The 10,757-nt window shown below is 39.9% G+C and overlaps 1 protein-coding gene across 3 annotated transcripts; it reads left to right on the top strand.

Moving 5' to 3' along the window:
* The first annotated feature begins 161 nt into the window (after positions 1–161).
* sgk3 (serum/glucocorticoid regulated kinase family member 3) lies at positions 162–10,573 on the top strand. 3 transcript variants are annotated; one of them, XM_052054528.1, is made up of 17 exons: positions 162–393; positions 4,785–4,944; positions 5,009–5,092; positions 5,164–5,236; positions 5,313–5,388; positions 5,539–5,620; positions 6,346–6,395; positions 6,459–6,516; positions 6,633–6,716; positions 6,785–6,916; positions 7,666–7,778; positions 7,883–7,919; positions 8,497–8,583; positions 9,032–9,127; positions 9,205–9,360; positions 9,606–9,695; positions 9,947–10,573. In XM_052054528.1, the coding sequence occupies exons 2-17, from the start codon at positions 4,867–4,869 to the stop codon at positions 10,037–10,039; spliced, it is 1,389 nt and encodes a 462-aa protein (XP_051910488.1). In that variant the 5' UTR covers positions 162–393; positions 4,785–4,866; the 3' UTR covers positions 10,040–10,573. The 3 variants fall into 3 exon arrangements, with proteins under 3 accessions (XP_051910488.1, XP_051910487.1, XP_051910486.1); XM_052054527.1 differs by having other exon boundaries at positions 163–393; positions 4,788–4,944; positions 9,869–10,573; XM_052054526.1 differs by having other exon boundaries at positions 163–393; positions 9,869–10,573.
* Positions 10,574–10,757: the final 184 nt, after the last annotated feature.

Raw genomic sequence — 10,757 nt, 5'->3', positions numbered from 1 at the left:
TATTTACCAGGCAGATTGCAAATATATCACAGATTGTTTATTCAATAAGCTAAATATTCTTCGACTTCTGTGGTTGTTTATTCGCAATTTCAAACATTTCTTTGTTTTGTTTTGAATGTAAAAACCGGAAAAAGAAAAGCGCATTCGAGGTGGCCCACACACGCCTGTTGCCTTCAGGTCCCGTGACGAATTTACATCGGAACTTTCCCCGACCAGGAAAGGCTGATGTTTCCTCCTTGTCTGAGCTGAATCGACAGTTAGCAGCAACATATAACCACCCGTGACATACTGGAGGGGTTTTGTGGGGCGTCGGGTCCCTTTAGCCCAAGTAAAGCATCAAAAATGTTGGCTTAACCGAGGGTTCGGAGGAGCACCGCCTGGAAACACCAAAAGGTACGAGCTCTACCTAAACGTCACCTTGCATCGCAAACGTCTCGCTGGCTAGCCGTGGGGGCGAATTTGTTCGTAACGTAAAGGTTGACTTTGTCGGTACGCACGAATATTCGTTTACGTTGACGCTGCCATTACGCAAGACCGACATTCCAGATTACTACTTGGTTTTATTTGACTACTATTTGGACGGAAGCTCATTTCGCGCTAATTAGCTTAAATTAAACAAGCTAGTCTATTTTCTTTTTATACAGAATTTCCCCATTCACAAAATTGCTCGAGTGGTGTGGTCGCCCAAAGTTTTACATCAAATAATTAAAAAAATAATTATATTTTTTTAAATACTTGGGTATCAGCGTACTGAAAAAGGGGAGGCAAATAGTCAAGTCAAGTCAACAGTATTTATAGAGCACTTTCAAACAGCCATCGCTGCGTACAAAGTGCTGTACATGGAGTAATTTAACATGCACAATAAACAGTAAGACAAATTGGTAATAAAGGCGGTAGAAGGCACCAAACAGTAAAACCAAGAACAAATCTGAGTCGAATGCCAAAGAATACAAGTGAGTTTTGAGGAGGGCTTCGAAGATGGTCAGCGAGGAGGCTTGCCGAATGTTCAGTGGGAGGTCATTCCAGAGAGAGGGACCAGCAGCAGAAAAGGCTCAATCCCCTCTGAGCCTCAGTTTAGTTCTTGGTCCTTCTAATAATGTCTGGTCGACAGACCTGAGGCGCCCGGCAGGTGTGTAGGGGCGGATGAGCTCAGAGAGGTATAAGGTGGCGCGAGATTATTCAGAGATTTGAAAATAACTCTAAAATGAATGGGGGGTCAGTGAAAGGATGCCAGAGTAGGAGTGATGTGCTCCCTCTCACAAGTACCAGTCAAGAGGCGAGCAGCGGCATTCTGGACCAGCTGAAGGCGCTTAATGGAGGACTGGCTGACTCCAAAGTAAAGGGCATTGCAGTAATCGAGCGGGATGTGACAAAGGCATGAATTACTGTCTCAAAGTGTTCATGTGAGAGGAGAGGTTTTATTTTGGCCGGCTGTCAAAGGTGAAAGAAGCTGGATTTAACAACGTCACCAATTTGCCCATAGAGTTTGAAATCACTGTCCAATTTAAAAGGCCTAAGTTTGAGACCGTTGATTTCAGATAAGGAGACAGGGGGCCCAAGTCTACAGGATGGAATGTACAAGGGCCACAGGGACCAAACAATATCACCTCTGTCTTCTTTTCGTTGAATTTCAAGAAATTTTGTGCCATCCAGGTTTTGATTTCTTCCAGACAGGATAGGAGTGGCCTTAATGAGAAGGCGTCTTTCTTGCTCAGTGGGAAATAGATCTGGCAGTCATATGCATAGCAGTGGAAGGGAATACCATGTTTCCTTAAGATGGAACCCAATGGGAGCAGATACAGCGAGAACAGCAGAGGCCCCAGAATTGAGCCCTGTGGAACACCACATGACAGGGGGGCAGTGTGTGACTCAGAGCAGCCAAGGCTGACACAAAAGGTTCTGTCAGCTAGATAGGACCTAAACCACTCAAGAGCACTGCCGCCAATGCCCACCAATTGCTGCAAACGAGTCAGCAGAATACTGCAGGAAATAGTACAATACAGTAGTGCAGTAGGCCTCCGTGTTCGTTCACACTGCCCCTAAATATGGGGAAATAGAAAATCTGTCCTTAAATTATTTCATTGAAATGGATTCACCTAAATAAATTGTACTTAAAAACCAAACTCTTAAAAATAAAATGAAAAAAATTAAATGTGTGTTAAATTGAAATACAACTGACCTGAAACTGGACTTTAATTTGAATCTCGCTTAATTTTATGAAGATATTTTCCCTTTCACACACATGTCATTGAATGCAATGACAAAATCTTTTGGACGAAGATATTTCTTTCGGACGCAGATGTTTTACCAGGGGGGGGGGAGGGTGTATCAGTGGCATTGGCAGCCTCCATGGCGACACAATACTTTAAAATAAGGCTGAGTGGTACTCTCACTTCCCAACTTTTTGTTTCACTTTTTTCCCCCTCCCCGCCCTTGGTTTTGGTGTTCTTTCATTGTATTTTGAGCACTACTGAAAATGCAACTCTTGAGGCTAAATTTTCTTGATTCATGCAGTGCTTTAAAAAAATATTAGATAAAATTAACATCTAATTAATTAATTTCTGCTAAGGGCTCACGCTCAAATTGCTTCTAATGTAAGAAACATGCAGGAAAAAGGTACGTCCTCTTTGGAAGGAAGCGTTCTATTTTGGATTCCTTGTAGTAGCCCTGGCATATTTATGCCTGTCAGTACACGTTGCTTCATGCTGTGCTTCGAACGGAGGGACCATACAGCACGTTTCTTCGCCTTTGTTTCTTATTAGAGCCAATAAGCAGTGCCTGCCAGTGGGTGTGGTCAGCTGCAGCATTCCTTTTGTAGGAGTAGCCATGGTGGCAGAAATTGTATGTATTGGATACGATAGCCGCCACCCCCCCCCCCCAAAAAAAATCCGCGCAGGTCTTAGAGGGGAGCACAGATGGAAGGCATTTGCTGCTCGCTGACATCCTCTTCAGAGGGTGCGTTTACACAGCCGAGCATTGACTTGACAAATTTCAATCAACTTGAACACTTGAGCATTTAAACAGGAGGAAAAAAATTAAAGCTGTACTTCAAAACCTACTTAAAATATCTTGCACATAAATTCAATTAGAAAAAAAACGTTCTTAGGTGTAAAGGTATTGTATGTACTTAAGTTAAATACCGCTGACTGGCGTGAAAAATATCACATTTTAAAATTTTCTTTATTTCTAAAGTAAGAATTTAACATTTTATTTTTGCATTTAATTTGTACCATTGCTGAAATCTAGCTCTATAAAAAGTTATCATCGTAGGATACATTTTGTTGAAAATCTTTCACAACTAAGACGAAAATTCAGGTGCGCTTTTTCCCCCTTCATATTGCATTTCTGACATAACGAATCGAGCAGATGCTCAAAATCAAATGACTCGCACTTGGGTGCAAAATAAAATGCAATTGTGACATCTATAATCGTTTTGTGCCACCCCTAACATTTCTGTGTTTTTTTTCTGTAGTCGTGTATTTATACTTTTTAGTCTAAAATTATTGTAGTTTTTCTGATATTATTTCCACAGATTGAAAAATTAAACTATCAATTAGCTGGGATAGGCTCCAGAAGGCCCCGGTTCTTATCGCAATTTTGTGATTAGCGTGACGCCGGTGATTTGCCACCTCGTCATCAGTGCAAAGTGAAACACAGAGTCAAAACAAAAGGAGGCCCGAGTGTCACGTTGGATGCATCCTAAAGAGGCCCGGTACCCCAATACTCCCCCCCACCCTTTCCCCTTGGACGTGAGCAGAATGCCGCATCCTGTCAGGATGCGTTTGGTGACACATCAATAGAGAAACGTTTTGTTTTTTCCTCCTCCACACACGCGGCTAAAACGACGAAGACAAAGGGACTCCGAAACAAACGAGGCTGACCTCACTGCGCACCACACAATGGACGCGCTCACAAGTGGACACAAAGAGCTTTGTGTCGTAACGCGACGCATGGCCACTTTTGGACTGTACACTTGTGCAGTTTTTGCCGGTCATTTTACTGAAAGAATGTCTACTTAAATGTACAGCACGATGGGGAGACAAAAAAAAAACCCAATTTTGTGAACAAAGCCATGGTCAATATTTTCTCCAATAATTTAGTATAATTTCCTAATTGTAATAATTTAATTAAAAAAAATTCTCCTAATATTTCAGTATTTTTCATCTAATACTTTGCTCTTTGATCAAGTTTTTCCACATATTTCCGCCTAATATTTTCTTATTTTTGGCTCACATGCTGTATTTTTTTTCTGTTATTTTTGTCCTCATATTTGTGTATGTATTCAATGTTTCCTATTTTCTAATGTTTTTTAAATTCTAAACAAAGCTGTTTTCTTTCTATTTTCTGTGTAATATATAATATTTATTTCTAATATTTTGGCTTTTTTCCATGTCTATATTTTTCATCTTAAATATTTTTATATGTCCACTATTTTTGGTATTTTGGGCAAAAAATGGCAACTGCTTTTTGTCCTATTTTTTTTCAAAAGTCTGAGCAATATTTTCATGTTGTCTTTTTCAAAAATTCAAAAACCTGAAAATGAAAAATTCAATGCAGTATTCAAATTCTGAAAAAATGCTTTTAATTTTTTTCTGAAAATCTTTGTAATACTTTCTCTATTTTCTGTAATATTAATACTTAATATTGGTTTCTCATATTTTTTTCCTGATATTCATACCATCATCAAATATGTGTCTAATATTTTCTATTTTCAAAATACAGTATTCTAATATTTTTTTTAAAAACGCATGATTTTCCCCTGTTCTTTTTCTATGTCCACACAACAGGATGCATCGTTGACTCCTCGTCCCCGCAAGCACAAACCTTCGATGCGCCACCCCGTGACCTTCTTTCACCGTCCGCAAGATGGAGGAGCAATCGGGCCTGCCTAACGTCAGCATACCGTGCCACAACGAGCAGAGGGACAAGAAAAAGCGCTACACGGTATGTCCAGAGCGACCCCCGCATGAGTTTCCCCTCCACAAATGTCACTTTCACACCTTTGCAGGTTTATAAAGTGATTGTCAACGTGGGGCAGCAGGAGTGGTTCGTCTTCAGACGCTACGCCGAGTTTGATAAACTTTACAACACGGTCAGTGGCGGCCATTTTATGTCGCGGGTGTGTCGGCGCGACCGTCACATTGGTTTTCTTCTTCGTTCCAGTTAAAAAAACAGTTCCCATCTTTAAGTTTGAAGATTCCCGCCAAGAGGATCTTCGGGGATAACTTTGAACCCGGTGAGTGTCGGTCCGCTGTTCTAAACGTCTTGGCGAGCATCAAATGTTTTTCACACGCGTTCATTTTGGAAAATAGAATTCATCAAGCAGAGACGAGTCGGCCTGCACGAATTCATCAAAGGCATCGTGTCGCTTCCGCAACTTTGCAACAAGTAAGGACAAATATTGATTATTGAGGGGATTAAATAGTACAGCAAAAAAGCCAAATATCCAAAATGTCGGAATTTGTGATATATTAAAAAAATGGCAGTTACACTTCCTGTCCCTTAATATTTACAAATGTGCCTTTTTAAAATGTGCAGTCCAGATGTGAGGAGTTTCCTGCTCATGGACAAAATGCAAAACCTGCAGAACTCTGACGCGTCCGAAGATGAAGACGACAAAGTAAGTTGAAGTCGATCAAAACGTTCATATTTTCTGTCTGCGTGGCGGCAAGGGTTTCTAGTCCACGGGTTGGAGAACTTTTACAAATTATTGACCAATTGCGCTCTTTGACGATTAAATTTTTGGGTTGAAAAAATTGAGCGATGATGACTTTTGAGGTTGAAGGATTCCGCCGGACGCCCGGCGAAAATTGAGTACATAACAAATGAATGGAAAACTAGTTTTGAAATCAGAACTCAATTGTAATATCTCAACGTTATTATCACAAATGGTCATTTGAAAAATTGGGACAGATTTTTCATGGAAGGTGACAACTAGATTTGCTTCCGCCGACTACGTAAAATGATGTGGCGGGTCCGATCTGGCCCGCGGGCCTTGAGTTGGACACCTCTGTGCTAGTCAATAAAGATCACCAGTATCCTTGTGGATTTTGTACTTAACATTTGTTTGATTTTCGTCGGATTCCGTGAAGGCCTGACTGACGAATCGGACAATACTGACAATTTGACGATCGGCCGATTTACTGATTTATCTGTTAAAATATTACAACATAAAACAAACATCGGTCAAGGTGTAAAACGTTTGAGAACTGCTGACTTTGACATTGCTAAGCCCCCCAAAAATAATAATAAAAATAGATTTTTTTCCCCCCTTCACTCCAGTTTGTGATCTCACGAATTAATGTTTTTTTTTTTTTGTTGGTTTTAATTTGTGCTCTTTGACAGAACAACTCAACTTCCAGAAACATTAACCTCGGACCCTCTGGCAACCCACAGTATGTTCAAAATATGTGACGCATTACATGTCGACAAGGAACTTATTGTCATCTGTTTTTCAGCGCCAAACCCACCGACTTTGACTTTTTAAAAGTCATCGGAAAGGGGAGTTTTGGAAAGGTATGCAAATATACTAATAACGGGGGAAGTACAGTTTGTCCTTTTACAGTCGAATAATATACACCTTAATCTTTTTTTCTTTTCTTAAAATCCTGTTATTTAAATTTAACTTCAAGGTGTTCCTGGCCAAAAGAAAGCTGGACGCCAAGTATTATGCAATCAAGGTCCTACAGAAAAAGGTCATTCTCAACCGAAAAGAGGTAAGCCTGCACTAAAACAAGATCCGTGTTTCCAGTAATGCATGCTGATTTTTTTTTCGGTTTCTCAGCAAAAACACATCATGGCTGAGCGCAACGTGCTGCTAAAGAACGTGAAACATCCCTTTTTGGTGGGCCTGCACTACTCCTTCCAGACCACAGACAAGCTGTATTTTGTCTTGGATTTCGTCAACGGAGGGGAAGTGAGTAGTGAGTCATGCGTTTAAAAAAAAAAAACAAACAGCTGATGATGGGGAAAAAGGAAAACACACAAGTGCTGTCAGAGGAATTTGACTGAGGCGAATTGTAGCGAGCGCACGTGTCAACGTTTTTAAATCGGAATGGAAGCGAAGACTTCCCTTGTGGATCTTCCTTCTAAAAGCCGTCATGTAACATCGAGGATATCGGCCAACGTTGCAAGCTTGATCCAAACCAACACACACACACACACACACACACACACACACCCTTCATTAGAAAAAATAAATCGTGTTCCTTGATTTGATTTCAAACAATACGTATATTATTTACATTTTTGTTTGGTATTGAATTTAAAATAGGAAAATTAATTTTTTTTAAACAACACTTTTCAATGGATTATATTTGAATAATTGTTCACATTTTAGTCTTTGAATTGGCATTTCATTTTATTACAGTGTCAGAAAATGTATTCAAATGAAACTAATTAAAATAAGAATTAAATTCAAAATTAAAAATCTAATCACCTTTTGTACCTACTTCACCAAATCAAACGCTAAGTTTCTACAGCCACAAATTAAAGTAAAGTATTTAAACGCGTCATTTCTTTGCAGGCATCATTTTAAAAAAATGTGATTTAAAATACATTTTTAAAGATAAATTACATTTTAAATTCTTGCAAGTACACAATTCACCATCTTACGGATTCAGTTTTGAACGATGACTAATGGAAAGACTCGTTTGTCGCCGTCAGCTTTTCTTCCACCTTCAAAAAGAGCGGACCTTTTTGGAACCCCGAGCCAGGTTCTACATTGCTGAAATGGCCAGCGCACTCGGCTATCTGCACTCGCTCAACATCGTTTATAGGTACAAACTGTTGGTCCCATGACATACAACAGAGGATGATATTTCAGCAAGTCTTTGGTACGTGAACGCAAGAAATCAACTAAAATTGTGATCGTTCCTTTCAGGGACTTGAAGCCTGAAAATATCCTCCTTGACCACGAAGTGAGTAAACTGCACCACCCCTCCCCCAATGATCAATAAGCACAAAAACTGTTGGTACCCTCATGTTAAAGGAGGACAACAAAAAGATATATGCAGAGGCTCAGTTATATTTTGGGGCCGCTTTGCTAATTCCGGCACAGGACCGTCAAGTTATTCTGGATTGTAAAAATGAAGGAAAATCTGAGTTTTACTTTCAAATCATTTTTGTTAGTTTAACATTTTTCCAGTCAGCATTTTCAATGTTTTTTTTTCTTTCTGTTGACAAGAGGTCACCACCAAACAGTGGCCCCCTTTTTGCCGTTTATACTACCACACCTTAGTCTAGTCTTTCTCTTCTAACTAGTTCTACACACAGTGTCCTGTCCAGTTCCATCAAGAATAGAATGCATGCGATTGGATTAGCTCGTCCAAATGATTGCCACCTAACCTAGCGGCAGGGAGAAAATCTTGGAACTGCGAACGGGACAGTCAACATTCCGGAGCTGACAATAGCCTCACTCAGTCGTCTGCTGTATAATAAACAAAATGCTTGTTGTAGCACATGCCATCTCAAAACACGTCCTCTCCTCTTTTACAGGGTCACATCATTTTGACGGACTTTGGCTTGTGCAAGGAAGGCATTTCTCAGACGGACACCACCAGTACTTTTTGTGGCACGCCTGAGGTGCGCCTTCACTTCTTACAGTGGGCACCCTCCCAATTCAATCCACGTTTCCAATAAGATTAGGAGGAATTTGTACCAATCCAAACCGTCGTCATTACGAAACCCGGATTGACAAGAATATGGGAGATGCTCATTTGATGACTTGCGATTGGCTAATGCAAGAAGCAACCCTGTTGTGTTTAGTCCTAGTTTGGCAAAACTATCACGAGCCAAAGCCACTGCAGCAAGTAAATTGTCGCCATCGTATCCATCCTCCTCTCCCCCCGACTTTCAGTCATTTTTTTTACATGGATACAACTGACAGTAACTTTTTTTTTCATCTCAATTAAAAAGACCATTTTATCCAAATCCACCACTTTAGAGGTTCCACTGTAACAATGTTTGTATTAATTGCATCTGAGAGCACTTAATGCTCTCCGAGTCATGGTTTATTTTTTCCGCCCACCAGTACTTGGCTCCAGAGGTATTGAGGAAGCAGCCGTATGACAACACTGTGGACTGGTGGTGTTTGGGTTCCGTGCTCTATGAGATGCTATTTGGCTTGGTGAGACTTCTCTTCGGTCCACCAAACATCTGTAAAGGCGCCGTATTTCGAAGATAATTGCCGTCCTTTTTCTCTAGCCGCCGTTTTACAGCAGGGACACGCATGAGATGTATGACAACATTCTACACAAGCCACTGGTAATGCGCGCCGGCGCGTCCAATGCGGCATGGTCTCTGCTGCAAGGCCTTCTGGAGAAAGATGGAGCGCTCAGGCTGGGAGCCAGGGAAGACTTTGTGAGTGGACACATTTTTTAATATGCTGTTTTAGCTCCATCTAGTGGAGTGGTCAAACACCATTGCAACCGAATCATCCCCCTCGAAATTCTAATTGTTACATGAAATGTATACAAAATTAATTGAATATAGAAAATAAAAGATTGCACACATTAAAATTTACACATTCACTTTTTTTCCTATAATTGCCAACTATTTCACAGATGTTTTTAACTGACATTGATCTTTCTGTTATTTTTTTTCAGAATGAGATCAAAACGCACCCCTTCTTCTCCACCATAAACTGGAATGACCTTGAACAGAAGAGGATTCCTCCCCCATTTACACCCAACGTGGTACTTATTCTTAGTTTTTAATTTTATTAGTGTTATATTTAAGCAGCTTGTGTGGAAATGCCCTACGTCAAAGCCACTATTAATCTATTGCCTATTTTTTTTTACACTTTTTTGTATTTTTATTACATATTTCAAATGGTGTTTCTTTCTATTTTCTCAATTTTTTAAAATAGAACTCTTACTCCGACATCTCAAATTTTGATCCCGAGTTCACTGAGGAGATGGTGCCCAACTCTGTGTGTTGGACCCAGGAACACTCCATCGTCAACGCCAGCGTGATGGAGGCTGACGACGCCTTTGTGGGCTTCTCATACGCCCCACCCTCTGATGACTCATTTCTGTAATATATCCCCGACAGTCTTAAAGGGACGAAAATTGCATCACGTCACTTATTCTACAAAGCCAAAGGAAGCAGCTATGATATGGAACAGCACTTAAAACAGATTTTATTGGGAACAAACTAGGATGGAAAGAAATCTTTTTTACCCATTTATATTGTATAGAAATATATCTATATGAAAGATGCCATTTTAAGAAATGAGGGCATTTCTTCAGCATTGATGCCACCCCATAAGTGCCTTAACTTTGTATTGTAAAAAAAAAAAAAACGCTGGACTTAAAGGACAAAGTTGGACAGTAAAATATGTGTCACCACTTTACTAATAATGTAGATTTATATAATTTCCATGTAATTGCTGTGAAACAAACCCTATGGTTCATATTCTAAACTCTCGGCTGTAGAATTACTTGAGACCACAAGAAAGCAGTTTGTGTGTATCACAGGTCATATTTGTTGAAATGATGTTTTTTTTCCCCTTTTACAAAGACTTTAGTGGGTTTATGCTACTGCACAGTAATAAATAAAATATTAAAGTGTCTGTCTGGAGATTTGAAACTATTTTATAACGATTTGCTCTTAATTCTGTGAATTTCAATTGCTCGTGAATTAACTTTTCTTTGTCCGGTTTTGATGACGACACGTTCAAATCACGTGTTGCTCTTGCCTTCGAAGAGACAGACTCAGCAAAAGTTTAGACGTTTACAAATCATTGCGAATAAAAT

This window comes from Hippocampus zosterae, chromosome 20 (assembly GCF_025434085.1).
Source record: "Hippocampus zosterae strain Florida chromosome 20, ASM2543408v3, whole genome shotgun sequence".
In the NCBI taxonomy this organism is placed as follows: domain Eukaryota; kingdom Metazoa; phylum Chordata; class Actinopteri; order Syngnathiformes; family Syngnathidae; genus Hippocampus; species Hippocampus zosterae.
Note: the sequence above shows the minus strand (reverse complement) of the source record. Positions and strands in the feature narration are given on the sequence as shown.